Here is a 17,805-nt window from a genome sequence, read left to right as displayed (position 1 = left end):
CATTAGCATTAATTTGTTAAACCACATGAATGCAATGGAAATATTATCAAGGAATACCTTTCTTTCTTTTATTTAAAACAAATTACTGTTCATAAACATTTGACCCTTTAGCAAGCATGTTGATCCTTCAATTTACTTAAGGGTTACATCTATTTTATAGAATGCGTTAATCTGAAACGAATTTGTCAATCATATGAAAATACTTTTGTTATCGGGAATGAAATAAATATTTGATCCATATAAGTCATCTAACCGATTAAAATTTGTATTCTATTTAAGCTTCCTGTAATATAAGCATTTTATTGAATCAGTATTTCGTTTCACTGTCTTTTTCCTGTAAGTCACAATTTGTAACATCTGTAAAAATGGCGACTTTGGAAGCTGCTGCAATTTGGGAAGATGGAGAGGTTTGTTATACCCAAGTTTATGGATTAAATTACGAATTTTCTATATAATGTGACACATAAATGTTAGAACTATACATCAATGACGATTTAGTAAAAGCTTCCCCACAGATTTGTTACGTACAATGCAGAATTGAACATGTGGTCAATAGTAGTGTGAGCTCAATTTTGCTTCATCATTTTATTTTCATGCCATGACAATTTATTTGTTATTATTTGGTTATTGACAGAGCTAAAAAACTGATGATCTGCTATTAGTATGTGAATTAACATTCAATGTTTCCAACGACTCGTCAATTTAAGACATACCTGAAAATAATGTTTTTAACCGCTACCGTATCTAGGGGTGATGATTTTCCGTTTCAGAAAATAGCAAATTCCGTTTTAAGTATTTTTAATTCCGTTATTTTCCGTTTCAGAGCTGACCATATTCCGTTTTTTCGAGATAAAATGTTATTTTATGAATAAATGAATAAAACATCTTAAAATGCCTTTTATTACAAAACGGATCATTTTAAACCAATGATAACAAATGTTGAATTGTGAATGACTTGTAATGTTCAATGACTAGTTATTCTTTAAACCTGTTTCCCGAATTAAATAACAGAAAATTACATCTTGTGAGCTCGTTTCATCTTTTTAGCAGACGAAGTCATGTTTCTCAGCTGCTAGGTGTAGTCGCGATTTATCCAGACATCTTCGTAGTTACTACCGTTTCTTCGAGAATAAGGGCTGGATTCACAAGGCTACGGTATATTTCTGATGTCACGTGGTTAATGCGGATAAACACGAGTCACGAGCCCGGCAGTAAAATAAGAAGTAAATGAAACGATTTTTACTTTTATGAAGTGACAGAAGTTTTTTTAAAGACATATATATACATTACAATGTTTAATTCAAGTTAAACTACAGAGTAATTTTATAATGGGATACATGAAAGACGGGTTTTCGTTTCGATTAAAATTATGATTCCTAAATGATGAAATGAAAGTAGCGAAATACTAAAATAGACAGTAACAAAACCACGCGATATCATTCAATATTTCCGATTTTTATGAATAAAAAGATAAAATACTTGGATAACTGCAAAATTATTTTGAGTTTGTGTTTAGTATCAGCAAATATCGGCTTTTCCGTCTTTTTCCGTGTGAGATTTCAAATTCCGTTTTGAGTGGACAATTCCGCGATTTCCGCGTTTTTTCCGCGATCACGGAAAATCATCACCCCTACGTATCACTCAGATAAAATTTCCAGACAGTGACTTCAGTGACATGCATTATAAATACGTAAAAACAAAAACAAGGCAAATCTGCTTGACGAAAAAACAGCAGGCACAGATGGTTTGCATCTGAATTATGCCTTACTTAATTTGCATGCTTAATTTACCAATCATTTGGTTTGCCTGCCACGGTTAGTTGAGGAACATGCTAGTTTAGTTATAAAACCAGGTCCCAAGTTAAAAAAGCATTCTCAGACTTAAGTTAAGAATTTACTCGACTTTCAATCACTGTTTATGAGAAATATCTTTGATCCAGAAGCACAAAACTTTCCGCATAGTTTCTTATTGATGTATTTGATACATTGAAACGACACAAGTTTTATAAAGGACTATATTTTAATTAAAGATACATTATGGGAGATTAGATAACGAGTTGGCAATTCTCACTATAATAGTTAAAAACTACATACTGTAAAAGCAATTTGCTGAAAATTTTCGTCAAATTGATCCACTATGAACCGAGAACTAAGCGAGTCAAAGTTCCGCTTAGCCTCGATCATCATTACTGAAGTCGGTAAGACAATACTAATAGTCTCGATTATCCACTTAATCGTTAATCACGAAGGGAAAGTTTTGCAGCAATTCGAACTATAATCCAACAAATATCACAGGCTAGCCTTACCATCGAGAGTTGATTATGGTTTGTATAAGCTAATTAATGTCTAATTAATAGTTTTTATAACATTTTGGGTCTAAAGAAAGACCTACAATAGGCCGATTTTGCTCTTGCATAATGTATGTTTAAAATAAAGTGAACAATTTTGAGTTAATTCTTTACTTAAATCTCAGAATGCTTTGTGAACTTGGGGCCTGGACTTAGTGTACAAAAAAATATAGGCCTAGATGACTAGATCTGAAGAAATGTTGCTGTACTGATTGTCAACAGATAATTATTATAGTTTCCTGAATCCCTATTGTGTTTTCCTTTATTTTTGAACTAAATGTACCGGTTTATAATTTTCTCCTTTCAGGAATCGTTGGGGGAGGAAGTTCTGCGAATGTCAACAGATGAGATTGTCAGCAGAACACGATTACTTGATAATGAAATAAAGGTGAGATTCTGACAATAAACTTCCAGTCAATAGAAATGAAATGGGGCGACAGTTGCCCCATAGTGTTTGTGAACCAGCGTCTTACGTATTGAAAGCAGTATTATACAGAAAGCCGATATTAAACTGAAATAGGACAAATATAACTTAATAATAATAACAACCAACAAGCTATTCTAAAGTACTATTTAGTGCTAATAAGAGAAAAGTTAAATATCATTCAAGATTTGAACTAATAAATTTTTTTTTGTTTAAATTGTAGATCATGAAGTCAGAAATTATGAGAATATCCCATGAACTCCAGGCTCAGAAAGAAAAGATCAAGGAGAATAAAGAGAAGATAAAAGTCAATAAAACCCTGCCATATCTTGTTTCTAATGTTATTGAGGTAAGTCAATCAATAACTACTGTATCCCCAGGGGGAGACATAGTCAAGTTATCTGCCCTTGATAATTGTGGTATTTTTAGCGATCAATCAAAACTTCTCAAAAAAGAAAGCAAGTTGCCGAAAGGAAGTAACTTGCATTTTGTTGCAACAAAGATTGCGAATCGTTGTTGTAAACATTGTCAAAATAATTTAAGACATCATTTTGTGTGCATGTCACTTCTTGTAATTAAATTTCTTGCAAACTTTCTTGTAATCGAGCATACAAGCTGCTGTATTGTGGTAAATGTCAACAATGACGCTAAGACTGGTATATAAACTGTTTTTGATTGGCCAATGATTTGACTTTGTGAATACCCAGTGAATATACCCAGGTGTTAATGGAGTAGAATCATACAACTGGGGGTTACCAAGGATGGCCTAAAGGCTCTGCAGTCATCTCCATAGCAAAGGAAATGACTCTGTTTTCATTTCGAACTGATTGCAAGATTTTCCAGCATGGTTCTCCCTTGTCAGTGATGCAGGACGGAGGGCCTGACAAGGACAGCTGTCTAGTCGTTCGGATGGTACGAAAAACCGAGGTCCCGTGTACACATTGGCGTGCACTTGACAGTTGGAAGTCAATATAAGAGTAGGCCGTAGGGTCACTGTCCGCAGAGCAGCAGATCGGATTTTCATCAAGTAAATATAGCAGGCTAGCTATGACATTGAGAGTTGATTATGGTCTTGTCATGTTAATAAATGTCTAATTGATAATTTAGATAACATTTCAGGCCTAAAGAAAGACGTGCAATTGGCATATTTAACTCTTGCATAATGTATGTTTAACTTGTAAAAAATTAAAAAATTAGGTATAGTGAAAATGTTGTTCAGTAGCTTTAAAGTTTTGAGATATCGGCCTTTTAGTTTTCATATTAAAATAAAATGGTTGTTTATTGTAGCTGTTAGATATGGATCCTCAAGACGAGGAAGAAGAAGGAGGGAATGTTGATTTGGATGCCCAGAGAAAAGGAAAATGTGCCGTTATCAAAACATCTACAAGACAGGTAATATAAGTAGAACATCGCTTGGGCGGAGAGTCACCAGGCTGGTTCCCCTTGGTTATAGTTCTTAGGGTAGGGTGGGGTGGGGTGGATGACCGAATGGTTAGCGCGTGCCTGTTGTATCATAAGGTTTGTCATTGAGTCAACTGGAGTGGTTTTGATTCTTCGGTTGTACGTGACAAGAAGTAGGGTTGCCTGTCCAACCTCGTGGGTTTTCTCTGGGTTCAACGGTTTCCTCCCCCTACGCACGAATTATTGAAATAAAATTGAACCATGTTAGTCCCGAAATGACATATTTTGTGTCGAGTGACCGTTGCACCCCATTTATCTCTTTCCCTCTCGCATAATTCAAAAGAAATGATAATAAAGTAGTAATACACAATATTGTGTCGTATAACTGTAGACAATTTACTGGTTTGTTTGTGATAGTGTTTTCAAAGATTGTGAGGGTTAGTCAGTCCAATCAGATTCTTAATCATTTCTAGGACTTGAATCAGTTTATATTTGTGTGATTAATTCAGTGTTGTTATAGAAACAAACCCATGTATATGAATTTATTATTTGTTTATATTACAGACATATTTTTTACCTGTAATTGGTCTGGTTGATGAAGAAAAACTCAAACCTGGAGATTTAGTGGTGAGTACATTTACCCAGAGGTTCAACCCGGATTGGCCAGCGTGGTTCCACTTTGTCAGTGGAGCAGGAAGTCCAATTGATGATGTAATTCGTAATGTTCAGAATACAGACTTTGTTGGTTGATGTAAGAAGGACAAAAATCGGGACTTGAAAATGATGACGACTGTCACAAAGTATTCAGAAGCCGAATGTGGGGGTTGGATGGCCGAATGGTTAGCACATGCGCGCTGTATCATAAGGTCTGTCATTGAGTCAACTGGCATGGTTTCGATTCGATGGTTATACGAGACAAGGAGTAGGGCCGTCTGTCCAATCTCATGCGTTTTCTCCAAGTCCTCCAATTTCCTCCCACTGCTAAAGACCCCTACGCACAAGCGAATTATTGAAATAAAATTGAACCATATTTAATCCCGAAATGACCTAGCTTATGTGGAGTGGACGTTAAATCCCATTTCTCTCTATCTCTCATAAGTGGAATGTGAATGTGACAGATTCCACTGTATAGAAATATTCAGTTGTCGTTAATCATTTAATATAATGATCTATCTATTTCAGGGTGTTAACAAAGACTCGTATCTGGTTCTAGAAACTCTTCCTGCAGAGTAAGATATATTTTAGGGACCATCGCAAATTTTAACACTTGCATCCGAACGAATAAGCCATGGAACTGGGGGGTGGGTTGAACGACTCCTCGGATAGAAAATGATAAATTAAATATCTGTTATTTAATATTGAATCATGGACAGAAATATGTCAACATTTTCTTTCCCCATCTGCGCAGATGGGTGGGCTATTTCTTACTTTGTCTGCATGGATGGGCAGGTGGGTGGGTTATTTCTTACCCCATCTGCACAGATAGGCAGGTGGGTGGGCTATTTCTTATTTCGTCCGCAGGGATGGACAGGTGGGTGGGCTATTTCTTACTCCGTCTGCACAGATGGGCAGGTGGGTGTATGGTTCGAGATCTAACCATGGCTTATTCATCGGGACGAAAGTGTTGAAAATTTTGCTATGGTCCCTTATTAAATTTATTATTAAAGATAATTGTTTCCAGGGCCTGGCAGGGGACAACGACTAGTCGTTTGGTGCATGGGATAAGAAACCTGAGGTCCCTTGTACACATTGGCGTGCAGGTAAAAGAGTAAGACGTAGCGCCGTTATCTGAGCATGATGTCCCTTGTAGCACACTGGCGTGGTTTTGATTCCTCTGTTGTTCGTGACAAGGAGTATAGGGTCGCCTATCCAAGCCCGTGGGTTTTCTCTGGGTCCATTGGTTTTCACCCTCCGCTATAGGATCCTACACGCAAGCGAATTATTTAGATAAAATTAAACCATGTGTTAGTCCCAACATGACCTATTTTCTGTCAAGTGGACATTCAACCCCATTTCTCTCTCTCTCTCTCTCTGTCTCACTCTGGCCTACATGTAAACCTGTTAATCAATCTTATTGTATTTATATTAGATATGATTCACGAGTTAAAGCTATGGAAGTGGATGAAAGACCAACTGAACAATATAGTGATGTAGGAGGTCTAGATAAACAGATTCAAGAGGTAAAATTATTGGGCAGTTAATATTTTTTATACATATACAACATTCATCCATCATTCAAGTGCTCAGGTGCAGTATGCAAACATTCAGTTACAATAAGGTATTTATTTGGATATTCCAAAGATTATGCTTTTGAAAAGGTACAGGAGATTCTTCAAGAACTTGCTTTGTAGTATGTTAGGGAACTGAGAGATTCTTCAAGAGCTTGCTTGTAGTATGTTAAGGAACTATCTGACGGTCGATGGCTGAGTGGTTGGGGGTTGGGGGCTGAATGGTCCAATGGGTCAAGTGGCATGCTTTCAATTCCTACCTTGTATGTGACAAGGTTTCTGGTTGCCTGTCCAAATTCATGTGATTCTAAAGTGGACGTTTAACCCCATTTCTCTCATTTTTGGGCAAAACATTATTCGGTGAAGACAGTCATAGATCCATGTTGTGTTTATATATTTGTAGTTAATTGAAGCTGTTGTATTACCAATGACACATAAGGAAAGATTTGAAGCTCTAGGTATTCAACCACCTAAAGGTAAGTTTACACATATTCTTGGGGGGGGGGGTCGGTCACATGGTTAGTGCTTGTGTGCTGTATCAAAAGTTTTGTCATAGAGTCCTCCGGTTTCTTCCCACTGCTAAAGACCCCTACGCACAAGTGAATTATTGAAATAAACTTGAGCCATATGTTAGTCCTGAAATGACCTAGTTTGTGTCGAGTGGACGTTCAACCCCATTCCTCTCTCTCTCTTCCCTAAGTTCCCAGTGTCTGATCTCATTGTTGACTGAATAGGTTCTTCATGTTTTTCCTACGGTCTGATTCCTTTGTTTGCCGAGAAAGTACTTCATGTTTTTCCTACGGTCTGATCCCTTTGTTTGCCGAGAAAAAACTTCATGATCTTCCTACAGTCCGATCCCTATGTTGGTTGAGAAAGTTCCTCATGATTTTCGTTCGGTTCGATCACTCTGTTGACTAAGAAATCCTTCATGACTTTCCTAAGGCCCGATCTTGTTGTTGATGGGTAACTTCTTCATGATTTTCCTATGGTCCGATCCCTTTGTTAGTTGAGTAAGTTCTTCAAGATTTTTCTGCGGTCTGAAATCTGAGACAATACGTCATGATTTTCCTATGGTCTGAAATCTGAGAAAGTACTTCATTGAGTTTTAAAACATAGTTTAAGACATTTCGGTTTTATTTTCTAAATATATGATCAGTAATTTTATTTATACTTCAGAAGAAAAAGTTGTAAATTAAGACAAATCATATTTTAATTTCAGGTGTATTATTGTATGGACCACCAGGTACAGGTAAAACTCTACTAGCTAGAGCCTGTGCTGCTCAGACCAAATCCACCTTCTTGAAACTGGCTGGACCACAACTAGTACAGATGTTTATTGGTGATGGAGCTAAACTTGTTCGAGATGCTTTTGCTCTAGCTAAAGAAAAAGCACCTGCTATTATCTTTATTGATGAATTAGATGCCATTGGTAAGTTTTTTTTCTACTTTTGACTTCAAATGGTTTGAATTATTGAAATAAGGATCTACCGTATCGTATGTTAGTCCAGATAATAACCTATATTTTGTGTTCAGTTATCGATTTACACATCACCACTTTAAAAATTGTTTCTATTTATGTTTTTGTCGTTGGCTTAAGCTCATTATTGTGTTTTTCAACAAATTATTGTGACCTAAACTGATTAGAATCCTCAGAAGGTTAAAAAAATGTTATAGGCATAGTAAGATGATAACATGATCGAATTGAATTGTGGTCTGATTCCGAATTCTTAAACAGATTTATCTCCCTTGATATGACCAGTTTATCATCGTTTTGCTTCATTCATTATGATTCTTGAAAACATTAAGACAATACTCTTTGAAATGTCTCCCAAATAAATCAGTAATTGTTCTTCCATAAGTATGTGTTATAGTTTATTGCTCTATCCAGTTACTAAAGTCTTTCAAAGATTATTATAAAATCCATTAATTCAAAAAGCTTTTATTGACAAGATGTAATGTAAGATATATCTTATATGGACAAACTTCAACAAATAACATGATTATGTTGTAGGAACGAAGAGATTTGATAGTGAGAAAGCTGGTGATCGGGAAGTACAGAGAACTATGTTAGAATTATTGAATCAGATGGATGGGTTCCAACCCAATCAGATGGTCAAGGTATGTATAATCTATACTAATATTTGTCACTGTCGTTTGTTTGTCTGTTTGTTGAGGGGTGGCGACTACACTATGGCTGTCCCAAGGCTGAAATTTGGTGTATAGGGGTAGCTCGGACCTTGATTAACATAGGCCTGGTGGCGCTGCACTACTGCTTCCGGTTTAGTAGTTATACTATTTTCGGTTCCCATCACCAAAAATATCTCATGCAACAATCATTTGTCAGCTATAACAGGTCGATCGTGGTGTGGGCAGAGAAAGTTCACCTGGATATTCCAGAGTGGTTTCCCCTTGTCAGTGGTGCTTGGGGAATGGGCTGGCATAAAATGTTGTATAGTCGTTAGGATTGTATGGGGTTCCTTGAAGAAGTTGGTGTGCTCGTAATAAGTGAGCCCATGTTATGGAATTCATTTTTGTGATTTACATATATTTACAGGTAATCGCTGCAACAAATCGTGTGGATATTTTAGATCCTGCGTTATTACGTTCCGGTCGTTTGGACAGGAAAATAGAATTCCCACATCCTAATGAAGAAGCTAGAGCTAGAATTTTACAGATTCATTCCCGAAAAATGAACGTCAGGTACGTCACATGACAGGGAATTTATTACAGATCCTATTCAGAAGTGACATCCTGGTTATTTAAATTGATGATCTCATCTCTGTTTCATACAAGAGAGATACGGTTTTAAGATACATTATGTAAGATTTAGATTAAGGGCGGACAGTTCTCGCTATAATAGTTAAAAAAAGATAATGAAAAGGCAATATGGCCGTTGGAAGAATGGTGGTCTTGATTGTCATTGCTACCATTGTTACGATAATAAAGAAAAGTCTTGATTATCCATTTTTTGAAAATTATTAACCTTCAATTGTGTTTGAAACCGTTGAATATCAAATCCATGCTATGATCTAGAGAGTTTATTATGGGCTTGGCATGGAAATTTGAGGCCAAATAGAGATCTGCAATAGGCAGATTTAGCTCTTACATAAGGTATCTTTAACATCTGCTTAACACAAACTAAATTATTTCGGGACTAACATATGGTACATTTTTTATATCAATAATTCTCTGGAGGTCTTTAGCAATGGCAGTAAATGTGTATAAATGTTATTATGATTGAGGAAGCAGTATGAATTTATTAGATTATTTGATTAGGAATTTATTAGATTATTTGATTAGGAATTTATTAGATTATTTGATTAGGAATTTATTTGATATAAATTATTTGATTATGAATTTATTTAATTATGTTTACAGTAAAGATGTAAATTATGAAGAGTTGGCCAGATGTACAGATGATTTTAATGGTGCTCAGTTGAAGGCTGTTTGTGTTGAAGCGGTGAGTTATTTTTATTTCAGACTAAGCCACCTTGTTGCTAAGTTGGTTATGTTGTGAGTTACTCATGTTGTTGGGTGAATGACATTATGGTTAGAGTTGGTTGTGTTCTGAGTTACTCATGTTGTTGGGTGAATGACATTATGGTTAGAGTTGGTTGTGTTATTAGTTACTCATGTTGTTGAGTCAACGACATTGTGGTAAGAGTTGTGTTGTGTTGTGAAGTCAGCCACATTGTGGTTGGAGCTACTTTTGTTATGATTTACTCATTGTGGTTAGAGTTGCTTGAGTTATGAGTTACTCATGTATACTTATATACATGTATTTATATCTATTAACAATAGTTTTGAGGGATTTGTTGTTCTGTTTTTCAATAAATATTTACATGTTATAAAAATAAAATATATAAATCTATGATCTGAAAAACAAGCCAGGGCTTATATAAACTATTTACAAAAATATAAATACATTGTTTGAAATTATAAATTATGTAAAGAAAAATATTATATTATACTCTTATATCAAATTCCAACTGTAAAGGGATCTTTTACGGGCATGCCAATGTGTACACGGGACCTCGGTTTTTTGTCCCATCAGAACGACTAGACAACTGTCCTTGTCGGTCCTCCATCCAGCATCACTGACAAGGGAGTACCACGCCGGAAAATATGGATGAATTTTCTTGGCCAATGCAGAGATCGAACACCCGACCTCCACTGAGCCACTGTGATCCCCACAAAGGAGTTTTATACAAAGAAATCATTATTGAGTAATGGTTTGAGTAATGAGTTCACAGTATTGAGTAATGGTTTGTTCACAGAAACAGAGCTGACATATTGGATTTAACCTTTTTATCCTAACAAAAAACCCTAAAATTAAAAGTAAAACTCTATCTATAAATATGGACTCCCTTTCAACATTAGTTCAGATGTGGACTTTAGTGTCACTTCCCCAGAGGATGGTATTGCACATGGCTCCGTGTCAAAAAACCCTCAGGTTGAAACCACCTAGGTCATAACCTAATCTGCTTTCTACTAGGAAATGAAAATCGGGGGTTTTGACCAGCAGGGGTTCTGACGGGAGGGGGTTTTGACCATATCCCATTGCACACAAAGTCAGTCTCAAGCGTGTCTTGTTGTTGTTCTTAGTGTTTAACATCCGCTTCCACCAAAAGGTGATATCACAGACAAGTTGCCTTTATTTTTATTTTTATCCTAGCGAAGCGCAGGGGTTTTTCATATGAGAGGAAACCAAAGTACCTGGGCCCTGTTTCTCAAAATCTTAACTAAAGATAAAATCCAAATTTTAGTGGATACTTCAATTTTGATTGGCTAAACACTAAAATCAATCTAATATTATCCAATTAAATTACTAAAATTTGGATTTTATCTTAGTTACAATTTCGTGAAACAGGCCCCAGGATTAAACCCACAAGGTTGAGAAGGTGCCCCTGTCTCCAAGCCACATACGCTTACACCAAGGTTTGAAACCACAAGCCAGAGGTGACCGGCCAGCTAGAGGTCGAAGCATGACACTCTAAACCATTTCCTGTCCAGTACTGCTAAGTTTTATAACATAGATAGATAATTAACTATAATTGTTGTAGATTCATTAATTACATTATGATAAGAAAGCTTGAGGAAAGATTACTAATTAAATCATTTGGTATTGACACCATATCTCAATTGACTATTTGAACAACAGAACGTGTGACAACTAAACAATAGTCTGATCAGTTAGTCATCATGAAAGGAATAATAATAATTACCATCCATTATAATTATATAACATACTCTCTCTTTATGTAACACCTGGCTCTACATTAGTAATTAGTCCATTGTATATATGAGATATTGTGAATGATATAATATTATATTAAGATCAACTAAAGGTTAATTTAAAGATCAGACAATGCCATCTTAATTTCCATTGTAAATGTTGGTATATATGTGAATGATATATAGGATCAACTAAAGATTAATTTAAAGATCAAACAACACCAGTCATTGTTTTTTAAGGAGACCGATCAGAGTTTTTTTTCCCCTCTCCTTAAAACTGAAAATTGCTCCCCTTTACAAAGTCATGGGGGTTTATTATCATTTATGAATCCAGGAATAACCCCCGAATATGCAGTTATTGATCTTCAGAATCATTTCTCATGCTTATAAATTTGTTGATTAAGGAGAGCTTTTTTCGGCTCTCCTCTAAAATACAAACAACAACGACTGCAACACCATCTTAATTTCCATTGTAAATGAAATGAAATGGGGTTTAATGTCCTTCTGTTCTGCTCCGACTTGGCTAATGAAGATGGACTTACGCCATATGAGAGAAATTTTGACTGGACAGCTGTGCTATGGTCTACTCTTCTTGTATCAAATTGCAGCTGCCAAGGGTTCTTTTACGTGCACGCCAATGTGACAAGTGGGAGCCATGCCGAAAATCACGATGTTCTTTCTCTGCAAACGCAGAGACTGAAAACGGGAACCCCAGGTTATTTTTTACTCTCCATCGTAAATGTTGGTATAGGATCAACTGTAGATTAATTTAACAATCGGACACAGACCTGTCGTATAACTAAGTTAAACTGATAATGGACCAGATTTAGATTTTTAAAGGGATCTCGGATGCTTCAGGTGTGGGGCCCCTCAATTCATAACCAATAAAAATTGTAAACAAAAATGAACAATAAACTGTATTTGTAATAATACTATAATTATTACCTGTAATTTTATAAAAAAAAAGTCTTAGGGGCGGCCTTATAAATCCAAGCATGCTTGTGCTGAGTTTAGTGCCGTCTTTTTACTCCTATTCGTTCAGAGGGTTTGAATGGTTAACATGTGCCCGTTGTATCATAATATCTGTCATTGAGTCAACTGTTGTGGTTTTAATTCCCTGGTTGTATGTGACAAGGAGTAGGGTCGCCTGTCCAACCAGATGGGTTTTCTCCCGGTCCTCCGAAAGACCTCTATGTGCAAGCGAATTATCGAAATAAAATTGAACCATATGTTAGTCCCAAAATGACCTTGTTTGTGTCGACTGAACATTAAACCCCATTTCTCTCTCCCTCCTATTTGTTGAAATCCACCTCGGGAGAAACATCTATATTTTTATTAGAAAGAAAAATGGCTCTAGCTTTAAGGATGATCAGAAAATTGACTTGTAAACATCTGGCATATATGTAGTAATCGCTGTCACAATATAGTGATGTACTTATTAGTCACCACCTTTCAAATGAGCCAGTATGTCACACTTTTGGATATATACAATAACTCTACTTGTAATTAAAGACCCAATACCACTCTTGTTGTAACTGAATAATATGTCCCATTCTTTATTCTGGTCAACAAATTGTACTATTTTACAATATTCCAATTAATTGATGATACAAATTTCATCTTAACACACCTAAATTAGAAATTTGGAAAAATTCAACTAAATGATTTGAAAAGCCTTACGTAAACCTTTTTAAATATGACTTGGATTTAAAAATATTTTGAACCCTTTGGACAAGTAAAATAGGATTTAATGGATAATTTACACAACAGGTAGGACACTAACACATCTAGTACTTAGAATAAGGCCATTTTTTTATTTTCTGCAGCTATCAATCCATCAAGAGTGTTATTGTCCCTTTAAGGTAGAATATTGAAACTTGGGGTAGATGTTTATTAGGTAAATGTCTTGTCTACTTGTATGTACTTTGTACTTGGAGAACCAGAAATTAATGCGACTAGTTACGAGTCACGACTAAAGTATTAATTTCATGTTCACATTAAAGGGTCAATCTCGATTATATTTTGGAGAATAAAACTGCTTAATTGTGTGTTAAAGCCCTTAAAATCCTCGACCTTGGGGTCAAGCAACTAACTCAATATACAAATTAAACCTGTCAGTCTTCATCTGGAAATGGAGACCTGTGTCCCAAGCTGTATTATATGGTATCTATATAAACAAGACTTAAACTTTATAACAATAATGTTTAGGCAAAATTTACCTTTGATTATCAAGTACTGCACGTTGGTCATGCACTTTATAGACCTCTAAAGGAATGGGAATCGATTATCAGGTCACCCAATGAAAAAATTGACCTGAAATCTTAAAAGGGTTGTGTGTCCGGATAAATTTCATACGTACACAGACGTTTATTTCTGAGACTCTGTTAAAATCAGGATGGTCCCTTTAACTTCTGGTTTGACAATACATCTGATAAATACGACTGCAAAAATATGTCTTGTATAAAAAAATTACAGAAATATATCAGTTAATCCATTTAAATAAAAAATTCATAACCAATTTGATAATAGCTGCATGTGAGCTTCAGTTTTAATTAAATTTTCCTAAAAAAATAGAGAGCAAAATTGTATTATTAGTGACAGTTTCTGAAGAACAGGCCCCGAGTTCACAAAGCATTCTCAGATTTAAGTTACGAATTTACTCAACTTTCAATCACCACTGTTTATGAGAAATATCTTTGATCCAGAAAAACAAAACTTTGCACATAGTTTCTTATTAATGTATTTGATATATTAAAAACAGATGTTTTATAAAGGGCCATATTTTAGTTAAAATAAGACGAACAATTTCGAGTAAATTCTGAACTAAAGTCCGAGAATGCTTTGTGTACTCGGGGCCAGATTTGTTCGTTCCTGAAGTTTTACGTCCACTTCCACCAAGGGTGATATCGTAGGGGCCGGATTGGTTTAGTGTGACCTAAAGCCGTAATTGTTGATAAAATAAGCTGAATTGTATTGCATAGTTATGTTGACATCAAATAGACGTATGATTTCTAACCACTTTCTATACTACTACAAACATTAGATTAGAAAATGACCACTTACATGATTTAATGACAAAAATTGTCATTACTAAAAGGCCTAGCTTTATTAGTCAACGGTATCAACTGGTATGGCTGTCTTTATTAGCATGGTTATTGCTGACAAGTAAGCGCCATTCATTTAATCAAATTGTCCAGGGTTTGTGGTCGAACTGGATTTAAATGATGGATGATTCACTGTTAATCTGCTCAGCATTATAATGATATTGTTAACAGGGAATGATGTCATGATCACCTGTAATAGATGTCACCTGTAAATATGTCAGGATCAGGTAACATTGTGTTCAGGTATATCGTGAAACGCTTAGATTAATTAGACTGTCGTTATGTTGTCTGGGCCTGGATTATGCTTGATGCTAATACAGCTATAGAGATTTATAAATACGTGTGTCTGAGATCCTAAGTTGGTTAATTAATTAGAAAGTTTTATATATGTAATGGATGCGTTCCTGGTGTTTCTCCTTATCTACTACTAAACTTTATAATGACAATAAAATATGTCTCTACTGTGGGTTGTATTATAATATATGTCATAGGGGTAATGGTGGAACAAATTCATTCACTCATCCAATCTGATTAAAACACCGATCCTATTATTTTTGTTTTTATAGTTTAAAATTTCGTTTTACTTGTCTTTACTACACTAGGATCTGAAAGAGTTGTTATCATTGACGTGTTCTGAATGATGTGAGGGATTAGCCAATGAAACAGTCTGTTACAGCGAGCTTTAGGCGTGTTTAGCACGGAACTGTGGGTAATCCACTAGTAACATCCACTAGGTTAATCAAATGCCTGACGCCATAGGGTCAAAAGCTGCTCGTATGATCCCTGATGCGACCTTTCGCTACAACTAGTCAGATCTTCATGTAATGTAGGCCATTGAAAGTCTAAAAAAAGAAACAAAATATAGATCTGTGTTTTAATCAGATTGCTTATCAAGATCTTATTGACTAACCAAGAGCTCGGGGAGTCTCTCTCCGAAGTGGGGTTGGATGGCCGAATGGTCAGCACGTGCGCGCTGTATCATAAAGTCTGTCATTGAGTCAACTGGCGTGGTTTCGAATCCCCGGTTGTACGTGACAAGGAGTAGGGTCGCCTGTCCAAACTAGTGGGTTTTCTCCGGGTCCTTCGGTTTCCTCCCACTGCTAAAGACCCCTACTCGCGAGCGAATTATTTAAATAAAGTTAAACCATGTGTTAGTCCCGAAATGACCTTGTTTGTGTCGAGTGGACGTTAAACCCCATTTCTCTCGTCTCTCTCCAATTGTAGGCTGAGAAAATTCCTCAAGTATTTCCAGTGCTGTTTCCACTTGTCAGTAGAGTAGAACAGAGGGTCTAACAAAGAACAGAGTCTAGTCCCTCAAGATGTTATGAAAAAACAAGGTCCTATGTTCTTAGTTGGTAGTTTGAAAAGAGGTGCTAAAAATGCCGCTGTCCAGACAAATTTCCCGTCATAATACGGTATATGATGGTCTTCATTTGGCCAGTGGTGCAAAAAAGTAGGATATTAAGTCGCATGTCATTTCATTTATGATTGTTAATTTCCTTTTCAAAATGTTAAAATCTCAATAACCTTTTAGTATGTTTGACTTAAAGAACCTGCTCCCGATTAACCAGGGTTTGTTTCGGGTCACTGGTTTTAAGAGATTCATGAACCAATTGCACAAATTATCGTATTTATTGCGGTATAAATTATTGTATTTATTGTTATTTGAATTGTGGTGTAAATTAATCTGGTATAAATTATCATATTTATTGTAGGATAAATTATAGTATTTATTGCTATTTTAATTGTTGTATAAATTAATCTGGTATGAATTATTATTGTTATTTTCAATAAAAGTATGGCAATTTATTACATGTACACATGTATATTTAAAGTAGAGACATCCAGTCTTACTAGAAAAATACTAGATTCCTTGAAAAACACTTATGGAGCATGTATGTATAGGACAAAAATGAGAGGGTGTCACTAAGGGCTGTCTGCTTGAGTGACGTCAAAAGTTGCATGCATAGATTGTCTGGCCTCTTTGCGTTATGGCTGTTGATGTATATGTTGATAAACTTGATAATAAGCGGGCGTGGAAAAAGAGACTTAAAAATGTACAATTGTTTCTTAGATAAAATACGCGGAAAAAGACGTAGGTATGGGATAATCCGAGAACTTATTTAGGTTTCGATATTTATGGTAAATGAAGAGCGATTAAAGACATTGTTTTTTATACGCAATGAATTGCTAGTTACCGCGACAGCCAAGTTACTCAACACAAACTTGACTTCGTTTAATAGATTTTTGTAGCCTGGCGTATTTCCTTGTGAATGCAATGTTGTAAAAGGGATTTGAACTAAATTTTTGTTAGATTAATTAGTTTGAATATGTTTATATTTTAGTCCGAATATATCATGAAATCACCCAGTTTGTAAGTGGGAAGGTATAATTAATCACCCAGTTTGTACATGGAAAGGTATCTTTAATCACCCAGTTTGTAAGTGGGAATGTATCTTGAATCACCTAGTTTGTAAGTGGGAAGGTATCTTTAAGTATTTATCCTATTGATGTGTTTCAGGGTATGATTGCATTACGAAGAGAAGCAGCTGAATTAAGTCATGAAGATTATATGGATGCCATTATAGAAGTTCAAGCTAAGAAGAAAACCAATTTACAATATTACGCTTAATTTTAGTGTCTGACACTACTCATTTATGTGTACAATATATTGAAAGGTTGACGCCAATACCAATCAAAAAAAAAAAAAAAAAAAAATATATTTAAACAATATTCGATGATTGATTTTCAAACATGATAAAGAATTATTCACTCTAAGTGTAAAATAAAAAGATTCATATCATCTTTTTTGAGTTATGCCCCTTTGTTACAAAAGCTTGTTAGCACCATTCAGGTCTGACACTCGAATTGTCCAGGAAGAAAAACCAAGGTCGACATTTGTGTGCATTATTGTGCACATACAAGAACCCATCAATCTGATTCAAACACAGATCCTATTTCGTTTCGTTATTTTATAGTTCAAAATTTTGTTTGACTTGTCTTCACAACACTAGGATCTGAAAGAGTTGTTATACAACCCTCGTTCTGGTTGAAGTGAGGGATTAG

At 35.5% G+C, this 17,805-nt stretch overlaps 1 protein-coding gene across 1 annotated transcript; it reads left to right on the top strand.

Moving 5' to 3' along the window:
- The first annotated feature begins 319 nt into the window (after positions 1-319).
- Positions 320-17,544, top strand: LOC126817110 (26S proteasome regulatory subunit 6A-B). Its single transcript, XM_050543923.2, has 13 exons — positions 320-407; positions 2,655-2,735; positions 2,995-3,120; positions 4,059-4,163; positions 4,737-4,799; positions 5,355-5,401; positions 6,262-6,352; positions 6,804-6,876; positions 7,620-7,829; positions 8,412-8,518; positions 8,955-9,100; positions 9,779-9,860; positions 17,261-17,544. Exons 1-13 carry the CDS (start codon positions 366-368, stop codon positions 17,369-17,371), a joined length of 1,284 nt encoding a protein of 427 aa, XP_050399880.1. The 5' UTR covers positions 320-365; the 3' UTR covers positions 17,372-17,544.
- Positions 17,545-17,805: the final 261 nt, after the last annotated feature.

This window comes from Patella vulgata, chromosome 4 (genome assembly GCF_932274485.2).
Source record: "Patella vulgata chromosome 4, xgPatVulg1.2, whole genome shotgun sequence".
In the NCBI taxonomy this organism is placed as follows: domain Eukaryota; kingdom Metazoa; phylum Mollusca; class Gastropoda; family Patellidae; genus Patella; species Patella vulgata.
The sequence above is the reverse complement of the archived record's forward strand: the minus strand, read 5'-3'. Positions and strand labels throughout refer to the sequence as shown.

What these genes read in the sequence shown, in the direction of transcription:
- LOC126817110 (XM_050543923.2), top strand. Translation starts at nt 366, where the DNA reads ATGGCGACTTTGGAAGCTGCTGCAATTTGGGAAGATGGAGAG. An exon ending in TACTTGATAATGAAATAAAG is followed by an intron (nt 2,736 to 2,994) that starts GTGAGATTCTGA and finishes TTTAAATTGTAG; the next exon opens with ATCATGAAGTCAGAAATTAT. An exon ending in TCCCGAAAAATGAACGTCAG is followed by an intron (nt 9,101 to 9,778) that starts GTACGTCACATG and finishes TTATGTTTACAG; the next exon opens with TAAAGATGTAAATTATGAAG.